Source organism: Bufo bufo, chromosome 1 (genome assembly GCF_905171765.1).
Source record: "Bufo bufo chromosome 1, aBufBuf1.1, whole genome shotgun sequence".
NCBI lineage: Eukaryota > Metazoa > Chordata > Amphibia > Anura > Bufonidae > Bufo > Bufo bufo.
This window is the reverse complement of record NC_053389.1, coordinates 485,900,006-485,921,093: the sequence shown is the minus strand read 5'-3', so window position 1 is coordinate 485,921,093 and position 21,088 is coordinate 485,900,006. Positions and strand designations below refer to the sequence as shown.

At 43.2% G+C, this 21,088-nt stretch overlaps 1 protein-coding gene across 1 annotated transcript in view; it reads right to left on the bottom strand.

The window, feature by feature from the left end:
* TRHDE (thyrotropin releasing hormone degrading enzyme) overlaps window positions 1-21,088 on the bottom strand; it is a 1,599,235-nt gene that overhangs the window by 290,567 nt on the left and 1,287,580 nt on the right. The window contains exons 11-12 of the mRNA XM_040410016.1: window positions 9,771-9,904; window positions 9,615-9,670 (exon numbers count right to left, since the gene is read on the bottom strand). Of these exons, the coding sequence (XP_040265950.1) occupies window positions 9,615-9,670; window positions 9,771-9,904 (190 nt within the window). The remainder of the gene's footprint in view (window positions 1-9,614; window positions 9,671-9,770; window positions 9,905-21,088) is intronic.

The window sequence follows — 21,088 nt, the reverse complement described above, 5'->3', positions numbered from 1 at the left end:
ATGTTCTTCCAGGATTTGTGTGTAAGTACTCCTGTTTTCTCACATATTCCAAAGTCATACTGCTTGGTTAATTTTGGAATTTAGATTGTGATTTTCTAATGGCAATCTCTGTACAGCACTGCACTGTATGCTAGTGCTATATAAATGCCCTTATATTATTTCTTTTTTATCTTAGGAAAGATGTGTTTATCCCAGGCATGTTTAAATTTACTTATTGTAGATTACCCAACCATATCTGCTAGAAATTTGTTCCAAGCTTTAACCACTCTTTCAGTAAAAGAATATTTTATGACATTACTCCTTATCTTACCCCCAGCTAATGTCAGATTATGTCCCATTGTTCTTGTGTTTAGCTAGAGAACACTTCCCTCCTGAACTTTATTTAAACCTTCAACACATTTAAAGGTTTCAATCATGCCCCCCTTTCCCTTCTTTCCTTAAGGCTATACAGATTAAGTGGGTAATTTTAGATGCCAGTCTTAATAGCCCTTTAGCTAGTGGTCCATGTGCTGAAATTATGTAGAGACGCAAGCCTCTACATAACTTTGGTGTACCCACCGCCTGTCTTTGACTATGTTAGCTCCCTTGCTGGCACAGATTTAGACCATTTTCTACACCTAAAACTGGCATAGAATATTATAAATGAGACAGACCTCCTGGTCCACCCCCTTCCCTGCCAACACCACACCCTCTTTTTTAGACCTGACACGAGTGGGGGAAATTCACAGATTTTTGTGCCGCAATCTGTGACAGATGTACACCAAAAAGTGGTGTATATCTGTTAGTAAATGACCCCCTAAGTTCTTTAAGTCTATCCTGGTATGTTTTATGCTTATGATCCTCCAACATTATTGTAGCCCATCTCTGGATCCATTACATTTTATCTAGTGTTTTTGTAGGTGAGGTCTCCAGAACTGGGCACAGTATTGCAGATGTGGTCTCGCGAGCGCTCTATACAGTAGTAGCCCAATCTTTCTCTTCCTACTGGTTATACCTCTAGCTGTGCACTCAAGCATCTTACTTTCTTTTCCTGCTGCCTGTCCACACTGTGCACTAATTTTGAAGTTGTTTGATATCAGGACACCTAAATCCATCTCTTCTGAAGTCCTGGCTAACACAGAGTTGCCAATACGGTATACAGACTCAGGGTTCTTTTTCCGTACATTATTTTACATTTGGAAACATTAGTCCAATAAGTTGTTGTTTTTTAGGTGTACAGTTATCTTCTTTTTTTAGGAGGGTTTCCATTATTTTTACTACTACAGATGTTACGCTCACTGGTCTGTAGTTTCGAGCTTGCTCTCTGCTACCCTTCTTGTGTAAGATCATTCTCCAATATTCAGGAACATTGCCTGTTAAGACGGACTGGTTAAACATATTCATTAGAATACTCTAGGGTGGATGCCATCTGGACCCATGGCTTTGACTTTAAGCTTGCCAATTCTCCCTTTGCATCAGCCAAAATTACTGGAGCTCCTCTCTTGCAACTACTATGACTGTCTTGCCCATTCAAATCACAATTCTGAGAGCTGCCTACTGAAAATAATGAAAAAAATTAACTAATTAAATGGTCAGCGGCAGCCTTATCCCCATAGTTATCCCCATAGTTATTTTCCACATTTCTAATTTTTGTAATCCCACAGTTTTTCTTCTTTCTATCACTAATATACCTGAAGAAATGTTTATCTTCTTTCTTAATAGATTTGGCAATTTCTTCTTCCTTTGATACCTTGGTCTTCATCATTTCAAAAATGAATAAGATACAGAGAACTTTTAACTTCTCTCTTTTCTACTTAACAGGAATTAGTCATTAGTCCAAAATAATGACAACATAAACAAGTGACAGGTCTCCTTAGAAAAATGCTGGGTCACTTTTTTTATTTGACCCAGCCATTTTGCCAAAATCTTGTATTAAATAGCACTAGTGCAAGCTGATGAGTCCCCATGAGCTTTTAGCTTGCTGCTGATTCCTATGGAAAAAAATAAACTGTTGATCAGAGGCAAATTGGCAGGGACAGCCCATGGGGACTCAATGGCATGAGCTTTTACGATTTAAAAGTGAGGGCAGCAAAAAACTGGTGACAGATTCCCATTACACCCTGTTCCAAATTATTATGCAAATTCTATTTAAGTGTCACAAAGATAAAAAAAAAAAGTTTTTCAGTTTAACTCAGGGATGGTATTATGTCTCAGGGCTCTTTTGATCACTGAAAACAATCTCGGACACCTGTGATAATTAGATTGGCAGGTGAGCCCAATTTATGGAAAAACTACTAAAGGAGGGTGTTCCACATTCTTAAGCAGAGCACCATTTTCAAGCAATATGGGGAAGAAAAAGGATCTCTCTGCTGCCGAAAAGAGTGAAATAGTTCAATGCCTTGAACGAGGTATGAAAACATTAGATATTTCATGAAAACCTAAGAGTGATCATCACACTATTAAGAGATTTGTGGCTGATTCAGAGCACAGATGGGTTTGTACAGATAAAGGTACATTGAGGAAGATTTCTGACAGATCTATGCATCGGATCAAGGGAGCAGCTGCTAAAATACCATTGCATAGCAGCAAACAGATATTTGAAGCTGCTAGTGCCTCTGGAGTCCCACTGACATCAAGGTGTAGAGTCCTCCAGAGTCTTGCAACTGTGCATAAACCTTCTATTTGGCCACCACTAACCAATGCTCACAACCAGAAATGGCTGCATTGGGCATAAAAATACATGAAGACTAATTTTCAAACACTCCTGTTCACTGATGAGTGCCGTGCAACCCTGGATGGCCCAGATAGATGAAGTAGTGGATGGTTGGTGAACGGCCACCCTGTTCCAACAAGGCTGCGATGTCAGCAAGGCTGTGGTGGAGTTATGTTTTAGGCCGGAATCATGGGAAGAGAGCTGGTCAGCCCCTTTAGGGTCCCTGAAGGTGTAAAGATGACCTCTGCAAAATATGTGGAGTTTCTGACTGACAAATTTCTTCCCTGGTACAGAAGGAAGAACTATGATTTCCGTAATAAAATCATTTTTATGCATGACAATGCACCATCTCATGCTGCAAAAAATACCTCTGCATCAATGGCTGCTATGGGGATAAAAGGAGAGAAAGTCATGGTGTGGCCTCCATCCTCCCCTGACCTCAATCCTATTGGAGCATCCCGAAACAAAAGATCTATGAGGGTAGGAGGCAGTTTACATCCAAACAGCAGCTCTGGGAGGCTATTCTGACATCTTGCAAACAAATTTAAGCAGAAACTGTTCAAAAACTCACAAGTTCAATGAATGCAAGACTTGTGAAGCTGCTATCAAATAAGGGGTCCTATGTTAAAATGTAACGTGACCTGTTAAAATGTTTAAAAAGTTAAAATGTTGTTAAGAGTTTGATTGAAATAGCTTTTGATTTCAGTTCTTTACAACCTATAAAGTGTTTTGAAACTTGCTGTGCGTAATAATTTGGAACAGTGCATTGTAATTTTTTTATGTTTTAAAAAAATACTGTTATCATTAAGAGGTTTGTTCAATAAAATTTGAATTGTACTCTTAATAGTTGATAACATGAGAATTATGCTGACTGTTATTTACATCAATTATTTAGGTAAATAAGAAAAATATAATTTGCATAATAATTTGGAACAGGCTGTAAATACATTTATTTTACAATGACATTGAAATATAGATGCTGTCCGGATGCTTATATTGGTTTATTTACTGGTGTCTGTTCTTAACATTGAGGTTAATTTACAAATCACATATGTACAATCCATATTATTGTTGGGTATGAATGAACAGGTGATGACTTCCTACGGTGATGCCCTTTGAACATCCACAAATACACTTGTCCAACTGCAATCTCCATAGTATCTGTTTTATATATTTGTTTTCCTCAAAACTGTGACCCGCAAAGAGCTGGACAGCTCCACTGATCAGACTGACAAATTGTTAGAGGTTACTACTATCTGGAATGTGCCCTTTTGTAGGTGTCACAGAGATTGCTACACTGAAATAGCATGCCACTGATTAGTTAAGATACAATTACTTTGAAAATATTTAATCAAGCTGGCTGCAGCCAGTAACACACAGAGGTGTTGTTTGGGTACAAGGGTTCAGAAGAACGAACTTCACAGAGTATGCACGTTTGCATTTCTCTTAAATATTAAGAATTGCAGGGAGCTGTATGCAGCCACATTGTCACTGTCCCTCAGGTGACTGATGACAGGAAATCAGGGAGATTGTCTGAGCGTGGAGGAATATAACAGCCTCCTTGATTTCTCTTGATTCAGTGTTGATAGGGTTAATGACCACTTCCCTTTTCTCAGCTGTTGCTTAGTGGTCATCACTTCTACCCTTTATAGTCTGACCCCACCATTCTGACTATGCGGTAGATGGCTTCATTTGGGTTTGGCTGAGCTGGTGTAAGCTTGTCTCTGGTGTTCCTGATCATCCGTCTCTACAGAAGTTAAGTGTCACGTTTGTTTGTGTTTGTTATATTCCCTGTTGTTTGTATCTGGGCCTGAGTTAGAGACTTCCATTCATCCATCTGGGGAGGAATGGGTTGTCTCTGGTCCTAACCTTTTCCAGCATCTAATAGGGATATAAAGGCTTAGGTATCCTGCATATGAATATTCCTACCTTCAGGGTCTATTCATATTGATAGATAGTTAGGACCCGGATTAGGGTTGTCTAGGAGGTGAACTGTTTCTTCCCTAGTTACCAGTTACTGTTCCCCTTCCCTCCTGTGTTCAGTGTGGAGCCCCCCTACTGATCATGACACACACCATTTGCTCAACATTACAGTAATGAATTGATATACTTCTTGAAAAAAACAAAAACTGAAAAACACCACAATCATTTGCAAGAAACTTAATTACTCTTCCTAAATGTCAGCAATGCAAATAAAAATAATTACAGCTTAATTATCATTTTATTAAATTTTTTTTTTGCTCTTTTTCAATCTCAAAGTCACTTAAATGGCTCAAAGTAGCAAAGCAAATGTCTTATAAAAAATATGAGCAATTTAATTTTACGGATTTTTTTTTTCATTTTCGTTTTGCATTTCAGCATAGTTGTGGTGAAATGAAATAAACCTCTCAATAGCACTAATAGGCTTCTCTGAATAATATAGGTATATGCATTGGTACCTCATATACAACCCATTTATAGCTGAGGCCTATTAGGTCATAGAGGACCCCCACTAAGGAAAAACAAGTCAAACACAATATGAGTTAGTTGAGATTTGTCTTCAAGTCAGGAAACAATGGGGGTCATTTATTAAGATGCTGGTCTTAATAAGGCTTTTAGTTGACAATGGATCCTCCAAAGCTTTGTAGAGGTGCAGGCCAGCAGGCAACTGGCTATGTATTTATATAACAGTGGAGTATATTTCGAGCACATGAACAATCTTCAAAATCTAATAAAATGTGGGATACTATCAATGGATTATTACGTCAAATAAACTTCATAAAATATGTTCAAATAGTTACATAGTAATAAGAACAGTGCTAAAAAATACATTGCAAACAGTAGCAAGATAATACAAATAATAGCATGTACTTTAAGACAATTTTCAATACTTAATGGAAATGTGTCACCGAAAATTGTATCTACCAATTAAACCAGATAACAGCACACATTTTTTTCTAATCTGATTTAATTTGCTGATTAAAGATTTTTTATTCTATTTTCTGAACATTATTATGATGAGCAAATTTTAAAATAATTCGATTTTGCCGGTTCACCAATTTTTTTCTGAAAAAAATTGGTTTGATTAGAATTTATTTGTGGTGAATCGCGTTAAAAACTGCTATTTCCTGGCTGCAAAGAGCCGATATAGTGGTGTAGAACACTGTGCCTTGCAGTAACAGGCATAGATAGTCTGCTATGGTATTGAAATAATACTGTGAGTCCGTATGACATGCAGATGACAGGCGTCGCTCTTAGAATCACTGCACACTTCACTTATTTGGGCAGTCAATGTGCCAAAACTGACCAAATAACTCAAGTATAAACTCAGCCTTACAGGTCGATGTTAGCGTCAAGAAGAAGCGCACTCCTGTTGCAGTTATTTCTGTTAAAAGCATATAGGGGCATATTACCGTAAAAAAAGAAAAACATATACGTACTGCACTGTTGCAGTTATTTCTGTTGAAATCGTATAGGGGCGTATTTCAGAAAAAAATACAAATATATTCGCATGGCAAATACATTCTCAGTTCATGGCGGCGGCGGTTAGATGTCTTGAAAGCGTTTAGTGGCCTATTTCAGTACAAACTGAAAAATACATTCTCAGTTCACGTCAGCGGCGGTTATATGTGTTGAAAGTGTTTAGTGGCCTATTTCAGTACAAACAGAAAAATACATTCTCAGTTCACGTTGGCGGCGGTTATATGTGTTGAAAGCATGGCTGGGATTCAGCAGGGTGGCAGCAGTGGAAGGTTGGGAGCCAAACGTGCCTGGGGTAGAGCACCTGCTTTGCAGCAGCCTACCTACCCGGAAATTAGCAGGGGTTCATGGAAGTAGCGGCGGTAGCAGTCAGTCAGTGCGGCGGTTATATGTGGTAAAATCTTTATTGAAGTATTTCGGTTGAAAAACTAAATTTATTTTCGGTCAGCACTGCGGTTATATGCGGTTAAATCTCCATGATGTCTCTATGATAAATCTGCAGAGTGGGGGCCCCGTGTAGCTTCTAGACACTATCAAAATAATCCTTTACCGGAGCGAATAGATGCCGGATGACTGGGATGCTCCATGACCTTCCCAGGAGCTGCTGTAGGGAGCAGCGGTTTATTTTTGAGACGTCCGTATAGCGCGGGGGGAATCTTTATTGAAGTATTTTGGTGGAAAAAAAAAATTTATTCAGCGTTCAGCACTGCACTTCTATGCGTTAAAATCTTTTGTGAATTATTTCGGTGGAAAAACTAATTTCATTCAGCATTCAGTGCTGCAGTTATATGTGGTAAAATGTTTTGTGAATTATTTCGGTGGAAAAATTTATTTTATTCAGCGTTCAGCGCTGCAGTTATATGTGGTAAAATCTCTTGCGACCTTTTTCGGGGGAAAAAAAAAATTATTCCGATTTCAGCACTGCAGTTATATGTGGTAAAATGTCCATGATGTCTCTATGATAAATCTGCAACGTGGTGGCCCTTTAGGGGAGAGAAAATATGCCGGATGACCGGGACGCTCTATCACCTTCCCAGGAGCTTGTATTCAGTGATGCTGTTATATGTGGTAAAATCTTGTGTGATTTATTTTGGTGGGGAAAAAAATTGTATTCAGCGTTAAGCGCTGCAGTTATATGCGGTAAAATCTTTTTTTTATTAATTTGGTGGACAAAAAAATCTTGCATTCAGCATTAAGCGCCAGGATTTCCACACACCAATGCCTGATGCATCAGACTAGATCATCCATGGTACCACACCAACAATTTGACAAAATAGACCAGTTTCTTCTGTCTACCTGCCTCAGCTACTATTCTGATGCTTTTACCCGCCTGATGCCACAGATCTGATGCCAAGTGCTCCTTCTTTCACCAACCATCTTCAGCGGGTACTGGTATTGCCACCCACCTCCACAGTATGTCACCTTGCCACTCTGTGGCCTCCTGATGCTGCCGCCACCTCTAAACTGTCATTGAGCCACTCTGTGGCCTACTCATGCTGCTGCCACCTCCAGACTCTGTCATTGTGCCGCTCTGTGCCCTCCTCCTGACACTGCTCCTGCTGCCGCCACCTCCACACTCTGCCATTGTGCCGCTCTGTAGTCTCCTCATCCTGCTGCCACCTCATGCTGCTGCTGTCATTGGGCCACTCTGTGGACTCATGCTGTTCCCACCCTTCCAACTTCATGACTAGTCCACTATTTAGGCTTTTGGCTTGGCTGACATCATCATTAATTTCTTCTGATCTATCAGAAGGAAGGAAAAACGAGATGCACAACGGATCCTGTCTGTGTAGCAGCTTGAAGGCCTGTATGGTCCCATCAGAATTGGCTTATGATTTGGTAGCCAAAAGCAGGAGTGGGTACAAAACACAGAAGACATGCAAATATTCCATTCATATGTCATCTCTGTTTTAGATCCACTCTGTTTTTTTTTGCCTTTAGTAATACTAATGGATTTTTGAGCAAATGCTGACGAGTGAAGGCGCATGCTCCACAGACAGGATCAGTTTTTTCTGGGTAATTGTTCTGACGGATCAGAGAATGGGGAAAATTAATCAGTGACGTCAACACAAACTTAATGCTGACACCCTCTCCACTCTGTCGGGGGGCTCTACTTTTATAAGCATTTAATACAACAGGTTGAATAAACATCTATGTGGAATCAGCTGACGAGGGTGTAAAAGGTGTGTGCTTCTTCTTGACGCTAACATCTACCTGTAAGGCTGAGTTGATACTTTAGTTATTTGTTCAGTTATTTTAGCCCTGTGACCACCCAAATAAGTGAAGTATGTTGTGATTCTAAGAGCGACGCCTGTCATCTGCATGTCATACGGACTCACAGCATTATTTCACTACCAAAGCAGACTCCCTATGCGTGTTACTACAAGGCACAGTGTTCTACACCACTATAAAGGCTCTCAGCAGCCTGGAAATAGCAGTTTTTTTAATATAATTCAATGCAAATTTATTTGGATCAAACCAAATTTTTCCTTACAACATTGGCGAACCGACGAATCCATTTTTTTTTAAATTTGCTCATCTCTAGTCACAATCACTGTGGTAGTAGTAGTGATATGCATGTAGCTGCATGCCATATTTCTGGTTCAATTGGCTCCTAAAGCAAAGGAGAAAGGAGTTTGGTCGTGGAACTTGAGTACAAATCACCAGTGAGCCTTTCCTGGAAATCTATGGAACCCCATTAATGAACCTAAAAACTTAAGTTATTAAAACATAACATAAATCAATGTCAGAACATTTAATGGACATAACATATTTTGTTTTCATGGCATTTGTAGGAAACACATGATGCAAAGCAGAAAAGTGCACTGTGAAAGATCGGATGACAATTTATGAGATATGGGCATCTGGAACACTTTACATGAAAAGTGTAATATGACAAATCCTATTAAAGTATGTGTACTCTTAGATTAATTTCAGAAGCTCTATAATATCAGAAGTTTTACCACAGCAATCCACATGACTAAACTTACTATGAAAGATAGATCAATTTTTTGGTGATCCAAATAATAAGTCTTCAGTAGCTTCATGCATTGTGAAAACAATGCAGAGTAATTGAAGCATGAAGGTGTTTCCTATGAAAAATGTAATATGGTATCCCGGTCATTTTTAAATCAGTTCATTAGCTAAAGAAAAAAGTGGTGGATCATTAATCTTCAGCATAAACCTGCTAAGAAATTGATCAAGCCTTTGCAACTACGGAAATACCCTAAAGGAGCTATTGATCAGTAATAGAGTGAGTGTTTTAGACTGTGGAGGATGGCATACAAAAGAAACAAAAGAAGTGTTATACATGGAAAGTCAGGAGAAAAATCATGCCTCCTCAAGTGTGAAACCCATCCACATAAATTGAAAGGAAAAATAGTGCATTCTCCACTGAAGCTTTCAAGCAGTACAGTAGTTGACAAGATTGCTCATTAAGTTGGACATCTGCAAGAAAACATACCTTGCTAGATTGAAAGCATCATCGATCAGTCCAGCACGATTACTGACAGAAATGACCTATGAGAAAAATGGAACCGTTTAGGATTATAATGCCAGTGGGGAGCCTTAGATCAAAACAATAACCCTTCAAAAGCAACTTAACAAGAACTTACAGTACCTCACAGTTCCTCATTAGCTGGTCAATCAGCAATCTCCAATTCTTGACATCATAGTTAACCCTAAAATAACCAATCTGATCAATGTTCCCAAGGACCCAGTTGCTTTCATCCAATGTGGGAATACGGTGGTATTCTAAAAATATGAAAAAATTTAAATGATTTGATATATTATAAACTGTGCTATTTTCTAAATGATTAGGATAAACATGTTTCAACAGAAGCAAAAATGGATGATAAACAGTAGTTTATGCTCATTAAGCTTTCTAATTGTTTGAGGCAATTACTTTGTCATTAAGAATGAAATTTTCCCAGCCTAAATAACAGTGTATTTGAAATTATTTATACAGCATCTGTTCTGGCAATCAGGAAAAAGACATTCATAATCTAAGATGCTGAAAGGGAACATGCCGTCTTCTATACCCTTGCAGGTTGTAAAGCTTATGTTAGGTTCTGTGCCTTTTTTTACAGGCAGTACTGGGGCAGATTTATGAAACTGGATAAAAGAAAATAACCATATGTGTTTCCCATAGCAACCATTCATAACATAGCTTTAATTTTCCTAGAGCACAATATGAAACAAAAGCTGTGCTGTGATTGGTTGCTATAGGCGGCAAAACTTTCATAAATCTTCCCCAGCGTAATTTCTAAATGCTTATATATTTTTTCTTAAAAGTACCATGGAGAAATTTTTTATATTTTATTTTAAAAGCTATCTTTAGGTGCAATACAGAATATAAACCCAAATTATTCAAACTTGGTAAAAACATCAACAGGTAAGTTTCCTATATGATAGGATATAATTAGAGATGAGCGAAGTAATGAAAAATGTATTTGTCTGCTTAGCCGAACTTTTACTAGAAATTCGATTTGTGATGAATGACTTCATTATGAATCACTTTCCATTGTATGGAGCGGGCACAATGACAGGGAATAACAATTGTGCTGCCCCCTATCATTTGACCCCATAGATTTCGCGTTCAATGCTGATCGTGGCATCTGTGACTCACATTCAGCTGCTCAGGGGTTAATGAGAGGTTAAGAAAAAATTATACTTTGTCCACTTGATCACAGAGAGCCCATCTCCTCCAGTCTTGATTAAATAAAACCCACCAAAGGACCTGCAGTGGGCATGATGACTAGTGTGCAAGTCGAAGTCAAACAAGTTGACTTTGATCTGAATTTCTTTGTGTTTCATGGTAACTTTTCCTGAAATGGCAGTAAAAAAAAAGCATACTCATCTCATCCATTTTCTAGAAAAGAAGCTGTTGCGTCCATCTTGATTGAAGAAACCACTCAAAATCTTGTGCCCGGTGAACTGTGACATCACCACGTGAGCACGCTGGCCAGGTGTGGTGATGCTATCAGTGGCTTCCGCCCACCCGAGATTTTGCGCGGTTTCTTCAATCAAGATGGCCGCAATGGCCTCTCTGGAGCAAATGAATACGTTGTATTTTTTTTTAACACTGATTAACCTCTGAAAGTCCTAAATTTAAATCTCAGAAGCAGCAATCAGCGATGAACGCGGCATCTTAGGTGCTCAATGATGGGGGATGGAGCAATCTCTATTAACTGTCATTCTGCCCGCTACATACAATGGAATGCAATTTGTGACAAAGTAGTTTTTAACGAATCAAATTTCTTTGTGAAATACGGCAAAGCAGCCGAATTGAATTTTTGACAACTTCGCTTATCTCTAATGATGACGTCACCATGTGCACCCAGTGTGAACACGTGGTGAGGTCATCATGCTCGCTGCAGGTTCTTTGGTCTGTTTTCTTCAATCAAGACAGGAGTGGACAGCCTTTCCGCGATAAAATAGATGAGGTGAATATATATATATATTTTTTTTTTTTTTCTTTTTACTTTCAGCCACCATTTTAGGAAATTTGATTCGTTTCTACGAAGTGCAAGGAAATTCGGCTTCATGGCGAATCAAGGTTTTCCTAAAATTTGGATTGAAGTCCACTTCGGATATTTCAATTCACTAAACACTAGAAATAATGTCTGAATTTTTAAAACAATTACTATAATTTACTTACAGAATATAAAAGATATGCAAGATGTTCCACCTCAATAGATTTCATAAGTAAATGGCAATACTTAAAGGGCATCTGACAGCAAAATTCTACTGATGAAACTGGCTGACCTATTGCATGTGCACTTGGCAGCTGAAGGCATCTGTGTTGGTACCCTATTCATATGTGCCTGCATTACTAAGAAAAATGAAGTTTTAATATAAGTAAATGAGCCTCTAGAAGTAATGGGCTCAGCTCTCTCTGCAATTGCAATGTCCTCATTGCTTCTAGAAGCTAATTAGCATATATTAAACTGTCATATTTCTCACCAAATGCAGGCACATAAGAACATAGAAACAACACAAATGCCTTCAGCTGTCAAGCACACATGTAACAGGTCAGCCAGTTTCATAGGTACAAAACTGCTGACAGATGCCATTTAATGATGAAATTTGATTTAGATTAATTTAGGTCAATCAGTGGAATGATTTGATTTGATTTGGGTTTGAATAAATTTTACCTAGAGGTGAGAAAACCAGTCAAGACTCATTTAGGGTCTGAGTCGCCATTTTTTTTTTAATGTTCACTGACAAATGTCTCATGGTTTTTCATATTCAAAAGCTTCCAAAAATTGTCCAGGATCGGAGTCAGATGATGTTAAACACACACACTGTGTTAGGCTACATGCACACGAAAAATGGACATGTGATGGATGCTTTTTTAACGGCCTTCCCACACCAGTGGCGGATCCAGAGCCTGGTCTCGGGAGGGGCACTTCCAGATTATTTTCTGTCCGCCGCCACAAAACAATGGTGCTTATAGAACAGACTACACAGTGTAGCGGTATACTGTATATTGTGTGGCACAGTGTAGGCTATATGTGTATAACATAAACATACTCCACATGAAAACTTACAATTACTTGGCTTGGCCCTTGGGGATCTCGGACACCACTTCAACACTTGGCTGGGGGGCTCGGCGGAGCTGATGTTGTGTTTTATCCTAATGAGAAAGATTTCATAGTAAGGATTTGGAGAAGGAGCAGAGGAATAGCAGAGCAGGGAGAGGATGGCGCTGCAACTACCATGTGGGAGTAATAAAGCCCACCATAATGCCCCCCAGTAGAAATATTTCTCCTTATAATGTGACAGTGCAAAAAATACCCCCTTGTAATGCCCCCAGTTGAGCTAATGTCCCCATAGTGCCCCCATAATGTGCCAGTATAAAATACCCCTATATAGTGCCCCCATTAAATGCCTCCATAGTGCTCCTCTCCCCCCTTCCTCCTAGTGCCCCCATAATGTACCAGTATAAAATGCCCCAGTAGATGCCCTCAGTGTCCCCCATAATTTGCAAGTATAAAATACCCCTTCTTAGTGCCCCCCGTAGATGACCCCATAATATTCCTCTCCCCCCTTCCTCATAGTACCCACCATAATGTGTCCCACAGAGCCCCATATAAAACACCCCTTCTTTGTGGCCTCAGTAGATGCCCCTATAGTGCCCCCAATATTGTGCCAGTAATAACAGCCCCCCCATCATGTGCCAGTAATAACAGCCCCCCCCATCATGTGCCAGTAATAACAGCCCCCCCATCATGTGCCAGTAATAACAGCCCCTCCATCATGTGCCAGTAATGACAGACCCCCCTTGTGCCAGTAATGACAGCCCCCCATTATGTGCCAGTAATGACAGCCCCCCTATTATGTGCCAGTAATGACAGCCCCCCCATTATGTGCCAGTAATGACAGCCCCCCCATGATGTGCCAGTAGCCAGAGACCCCCATTATGTGCCAGTAGCCAGAGACCCCCATTATGTGCCAGTAGCCAGAGACCCCCATTAGGTGCCAGTAGCCATAGACCCCCACTAGGTGCCAGTAGCCACCAGTATTGTACACAAAAATTAAATAAACACTTATACTTACCTCCTTGGCAGCGATGCGATGCAGGCGTCTTCCGGACTGTGTCCCACGCTGTACGGCTCAGGCGGCGAGATGACGTCATCACGCCACCTGCGCCGGCCTCTGATAGGCTGCCAGCCTAGTGCCTGCAGCCTATCAGAGGATGGGAAAGGGACACGCCTCTCCCTCCCCTGCCTCAGCACAGTTATATGTATCGCTGTCCTGAGGACGGTGATACAGATGACTATGGAGATGAACGCTTCCACAATGGAAGCGTTCATCTCCCTGTGCCCCGCCACCGCCCCCCCCCACTTCTGAGCAGCTCGGGGGAGGCAATTGCCCCGTTGCACCCCCCCTGGATCCGCCAGTGTCCCACACCCATTTTAAGACAAATGGACGTCTATAAGGTTATTCATACAGCAGTTTTTTGGATGGTAAGTAAAAAACGGACGGAAAAAAAATTGAACATGTTCTATCTTGTTAGTTTCTCACTGACCGACTGCCCCCATACAATTAAATAGGTCAGTTTTTAACATCCGTTTCCCATGAAGGTATCAGTGAAAAAAGTCAATTAAAAATGGACAGTTTATACGTTTTTAATGGACGTTTTATTTCACTGTTGTGCGCATGTAGCCTTACAATATGAGAAAAAAAGAAATAAATAAAAAAGTGTCTTTGGGGAACGTGATGGTTGGCAAGGGCATGATTCAGGCCGCAGTAGCAGCCATACAGAATGTGATGGTAGGTAGGCATTACATTCAGCCTGCCTGGACTGTGAGAAAATTTTTGTACAGAGTGAGGTAAAAAAAAATTAACATTTCAACCATGTGGAAAGTGAGTACACAGAACTGACCCTCAGACATTAGTGGCATGATGCAGGAACCAGCATTGCCTTGACAGTATGCGGTATTGATGCAGCATTCACATACATTTATGCTGCACCTTAAAGAAATGTAACCACCCTCAATTCATCTGTAAGCAATGACATACAGTAGGTGAACCCGATTTTGTGTCAATCTCGCTGTATTTCTCGGCGAGATTGAGCACATACGAGCCCCATCGCAGGAGCCAGCGCCGAGCTGGCTTGCCGCGATGGAGAGCAAGCGCGTCATAGAAGCGACGGGAGATCCGACTTGGATTCCCGCCAATTCTACACGTGTGCGGCGTTTGTTATGAATCCTGAGGGGGAAGTCCCCGCCGGATTTTAAATAAAAATCCGGCCTGGGTCCCGCCCTCAGGAGCATACCGGGCCCTTAGGTCTGTTATGGGTTGTAAGGAGAGCCCCCCCTACGCCGAAAAAAACGGCGTAGGGGTCCCCCTACAATCCATACCAGACCCGTATCCAAAGCACGCTACCCGGCCAGCCAGGAAGGGAGTGGGGACGAGCGAGCGCCCCCCCCCCCCTCCTGAGCCGTACCAGGCTGCATGCCCTCAACATCGGGGGTTGGGTGCTCTGGGGCAGGGGGCGCACTGCGGCCCCCCCACCTCAGAGCACCCTGTCCCCATGTTGATGAGGACAGGGCCCCTTCCCGACAACCCTGGCCGTTGGTTGTCGGGGTATGCGGGCGGGAGGCTTATCGGAATCTGGGAGCCCCCTTTAATAAGGGGGCCCCCAGATACCGGCCCCCCACCCTAAGTGAATGAGTATGGGGTACATCGTACCCCTACCCATTCACCTGCAAGAAAAGTGGTAAAAACACAAATAAACCACACAGTGTATTAAAATATTTTATTTTTCTGCTCCGGAGGCCGCCCCCTGTCTTCTTTATTAGCTCTTTTACCAGGGGGGGGCTCTTCTTCTTCCGATATCCCGACGGGTCTTCTCCGCTATCCGGGGGGGTCTTCTCAACTCTCCGGGGTTCTCCTTCTGTCTTCTCCTTCTGTCTTGTTGTCTCCTTCTGTCTTCTGTCTCCGGGGGGGGGGCTCTTCTTCTTCCGATATCCCGACGGGTCTTCTCCGCTATCCGGGGGGGTCTTCTCAACTCTCCGGGGTTCTCCTTCTGTCTTCTCCTTCTGTCTTGTTGTCTCGGCGCACCCCGATTCTTCGTCTTCTCTTCTTGTTTTCGCCTCTCTCTGTTGTTGACTCGGCGCACCCCGGTTCTTCGTCTCGCGAGACGAAGAATCGGGGTGCGCCGAGTCTCGCGAGACGAAGAATCGGGGTGCGCCGAGTCTCGCGAGACGAAGAACCGGGGTGCGCCGAGTCAACAACAGAGAGAGGCGAAAACAAGAAGAGAAGACGAAGAATCGGGGTGCGCCGAGACAACAAGACAGAAGGAGAAGACAGAAGGAGAACCCCGGAGAGTTGAGAAGACCCCCCCGGATAGCGGAGAAGACCCGTCGGGATATCGGAAGAAGAAGAGCCCCCCCCGGAGACAGAAGACAGAAGGAGACAACAAGACAGAAGGAGAAGACAGAAGGAGAACCCCGGAGAGTTGAGAAGACCCCCCCGGATAGCGGAAGACCCGTCGGGATATCGGAAGAAGAAGAGCCCCCCCCCCCGGAGACAGAAGACAGAAGGAGACAACAAGACAGAAGGAGAAGACAGAAGGAGAACCCCGGAGAGTTGAGAAGACCCCCCCGGATAGCGGAGAAGACCCGTCGGGATATCGGAAGAAGAAGAGCCCCCCCCTGGTAAAAGAGCTAATAAAGAAGACAGGGGGCGGCCTCCGGAACAGAAAAATAAAATATTTTAATACACTGTGTGGTTTATTTGTGTTTTTACCACTTTTCTTGCAGGTGAATGGGTAGGGGTACGATGTACCCCATACTCATTCACTTAGGGTGGGGGGCCGGTATCTGGGGGCCCCCTTATTAAAGGGGGCTCCCAGATTCCGATAAGCCTCCCGCCCGCATACCCCGACAACCAACGGCCAGGGTTGTCGGGAAGGGGCCCTGTCCTCATCAACATGGGGACAGGGTGCTCTGAGGTGGGGGGGCCGCAGTGCGCCCCCTGCCCCAGAGCACCCAACCCCCCATGTTGAGGGCATGCAGCCTGGTACGGCTCAGGAGGGGGGGGGGGCGCTCGCTCGTCCCCACTCCCTTCCTGGCTGGCCGGGTAGCGTGCTTTGGATACGGGTCTGGTATGGATTGTAGGGGGGCCCCTACGCCGTTTTTTTCGGCGTAGGGGGGGCTCTCCTTACAACCCATAACAGACCTAAGGGCCCGGTATGCTCCTGAGGGCGGGACCCAGGCCGGATTTTTATTTAAAATCCGGCGGGGACTTCCCCCTCAGGATTCATAACAAACGCCGCACACGTGTAGAATTGGCGGGAATCCAAGTCTGATCTCCCGTCGCTTCTATGACGCGCTTGCTGGGATGTGCTGTCGCTATCCCAGTGAGTGCGAGATCTCGGCACCACATCGCCGAGTATCAGCGCGACGCTGTCGTGCTGAAAACACAATCTCACAAACACCTACTGTACAGACACTCTGTGGCAAACTGCATACACAGTGTTTCCCGGGAATGTAATTTGTCCTCCCTTTCTGCCAAACAAAAAAATTCCCCCGTTGTGCCTTGGTAGCGAGGGTCTAAAAGCATGGATACCCAGGAATAATTAGACTGTTTGATGTCGCCGAACTGCCTGTCACTGTGTAAGAAAGCAAGCATACAGATAGCCATTCTGACCAGGGTGCCAATGAAGTAACTTCTTTCTGAATCCGCCCCCCACTGAGAAAATTGGGTGTCATGGCCAGTGTCATCATCATCATCATCCTCTTTCTCCTTCAACTCTGACTCCTCTTCCTCCTCCTCCATGGAAGTTTTTCATTGTGGGTCCCCAACAGCTATAGTGCCACCTGTTGCATGAGCATTAGCATATCTTCAAAAATAGATATGATGGTGATGAGGGACAACTGCAGCATGAAGGGCATGAGCTGTCACTGCCCGACCTGGAAACAACACATGCTTCCTGCTGAAGAGGTCTGGTGAATGATCAAATAGTTCACGGCTTTCCGCTGCTCATACAGACACTCGAGCATGTGCAATGTTGAATTCCAGCGAGTTGGAACATTGCAGATTAAGCAGTGTAGCTGCATACATTCTGATGCTCCAAGTCCAAGAGAGTGTTCCTCACTACATGAGAATGGGTAAAGAGGAATAGTCTCCTGGATATTGCCAGCATTTAAAAAAAAAAGGCCATGCAGAGAGCATGTGTTATTTGCCCCAGATTCACGGCGGCCAGGATGTTCTACCCATTGTTGCTGACCACCTTGCCCAGCTGGAGTCAGTGAAGTGACAGCGAGCGCGATGTTTGCTGCTCGATGTATTTGAGCAACTGCTCGCTAGTGTGACTACTCTTTCCCAGGCTGATCAGCTCCAACATGGAGTGGCAACGATTGACTTGACATGTGATAGGAAGGATAGGTAGTGTGAGTGACCCTGTGCCCTGCTGCTGTTGGGCACAGGATCATATCCATGGAGGAGGTGGAGGAGACAGTTAAGTGCCTGTTGTGGATGCCAACAATGATTTGGTGGGAAAGGGTCAAAAGGACCTCTCAATGGTGCTGGGGTGCTGCCTCTCCACTGCCACAAAAAACATTGACCAGGGGGCCATGAAAGGCATGTACTGTCCTTGTCCATCACAGTGAGAATCACAAGGAATAGGACACATTCTCTGCCATGTGTGAGTAAAAGGCTCTACTACAATGATACTACAGCGACTGCACCGCCAGCAACATGGCCGGGGGGGTTCAGCTTCTAGACAAGCTAATTGCTGGTGGAGAAAAGTTTTTTCATTACAGATGTCTCACAATAGGGCTGAGGAAAAGGAGAAGTCTTACCAGGAGAAGAAGTTAATGATGATGACAAAGGTTCTGTATTGTTTGGGGATGTGGGTTGGCTGCCACAAAGAGGACAAGGAGAAGGAGGACAGACTTGTTCCGATTAGGAATGCTGGCCAGTTGTATTTTCCTAAAGGATCCAGGGATGCTGCCTCATGTGCTGCAATAGACCTCTGGTTCCTATAATGGTGTTTGAATGGCCACGGCATATTTTAATCCTGCACATCTTGCATACCTTGCTCTGGTTTTGTGTGCACGCCATGTGGATAAAAAGCGCCATACAGGAGTTGCGTGCACAGAGCTACAAGCAGCCAAGATCGGCTTAGCTCTGGTACATTTTGGTCCTAACCCACCCAGAGCACCAAACGGCATCACCCGCACCCAAAGCAGACAAGGCCCCGGCTGTTCTTTTGGAGGTACATTGTCTCTGCTCTTTATTGGTACCGCCACCGCCCTCCTCCACTGATATTGCCTCCTCCTCAGTGCCCTGATCCATCTCCCAAGTCCTGTCCAGCACGCAATCGTCATTGGAGTCCACACCTTCCCTACTGCTTTGAAATATCATGATGGGCTCCTGGGCCCCCGTTCCCTGTTCTGCATTTTCCCAACTGCCACTGTCATTGCCCCCATCACCAATGCTGTTGCTACAGGTGCCACTAATACAACCACCATCAACAAAGGTATGCATGGGGTCACCAGCCTCCTCCCCAACTTCTTCCTCTGGGCGGCTCAAATGGTAAGAGTTCTCAAACAAGTCATCAACAGGGGGATTCTCTTGACTATCTTCTGTAGGACGTGGTGGGGTTTTATTGCCACTTCTGAGGAAAAAGGAAGACACCCCTCCAGGAAGGGGCAGTGAAGACTGGAAGGACTCAACTGAACGCCTTCTTTGGGGCTGCAAGAAAAAGGAACATTAGGAAAACTGTGACCCCTGGCTCCATGGCACAGTGTCAGACGTCACCTCGAAGTCATTCAGCTGCAACTGAGAGGAGGAGTGAGCCATCCAATCCACTATTTCATCCTCTTTCTACTCAACTATAATTTTGCACATTTCTGAAGCCAGCAAGGGCAACTGTGGCCTACAACCACCACTACTAATACTAGTACTAATACTTCTCGCCAGATAGATGGTGCTGCTACTACCCACATTCTGACTCTGGGTCCTTGTTTTGCACTACCCTGTCTCATGGTGTAGTAATCATGTATAAATGCTTTTAGTTTAAATATAATCAAATTTGTTATCCCTCACAGATACTTTGTGAGCTATTCTGTCTATTGGTGTTGATCATCTATATGCTGGTTTAGTTAAATTAAGCAAATCCCCAAAAACATTTAAATTCCAGCTGTGTGAAAATAGAATTTATGGGAACGGATAATTGAGGCCTGACACTCAATTTATCCTTAGTTTTTACATTATAAAGGCAATATCTCACACTGTAGCCCATGTTCAGTAGATGTCATATCGCTGATTTCTTGCATGATCTGCTCCTCCTCCTCCCTGTCCCCTGTTCGGTTTTGGCACCTGGAATGCTAATTAATAGCATCCGTACAATAAGGAGGAGATATCAGTTTTTCTCAGTGGCGTCTCCATCTCTCTGGCTGTGGCAGGGTCCAATCACAGTGGACTGCGTCACAGCCAGGGAGGAGGTGAGCAGTTTTTTCTCAATGGCTGCGACTCGATCCCCTGCGATTGGACCGCACCACAGCCAGGATGAGAGACACGCCCACTGGGACTCCCAGGCTATGAGCTGTGCGCTACGATTGGCCAGCGCTGCAGCAAGGGACAACCCTAATACAAAAACTCTGCCCAGTACAAAAGAGGGAGCTGCAGACACCGGAGCCTATATCGGGCGAATGGAGCGGCGCCCAGACATACTAGTAAGTGCAGGGGGACCCCTGGGCGCCGCTCTGCCCACTGATATAGTTAGTTTTTCGTTTTTAAACTAGTGAAAGGTCCTCTTTAAGGCTATCTGTCCAGCAGCTGAAGCTCAACAGAAGATGGGTGTTGCAACAGGACAACGACCCAAAGCATAGAAGTAAATCAACAACAGAATGGCTTAAACAGAAGAAAATACGCCTTCTGGAGTGGCCCAGTCAGAGTCCTGACCTCAACCCAATTGAGATGCTGTGGCATGACCTCAATAAAGCGATTCACACCAGACATCCCAAGAATATTGCTGAACTGAAACAGTTCTGTAAAGAGGAATGGTCAAGAATTGCTCCTGACCGTTGTGCACATCTGATTGATCTGCAACTACAGGAAACGTTTGGTTGAAGTTGAAGGAAGTTCAACCAGTTATTAAATCCAAGGGTTCACATACTTTTTCCACCTGCACTGTAAATGTTTACATGGTGTGTTCAATAAAAACATGGTAACATTTAATTCTTTGTGTGTTATTAGTTTAAGCAGACTGTGATTGTCTATTGTTGTGACTTAGATGAAGATCAGATCACATTTTATGACTAATTTGTGCAGAAATCCATATCATTCCAAAGGGTTCACATACTTTTTCTTGCAACTGTGTATATATATATATATATATATATATATATATATAATCAATGAAAAAGCTGGCACTCGCTGTTGATAATTCTTTCTTTGTATTTATTCAGTCACATGTAC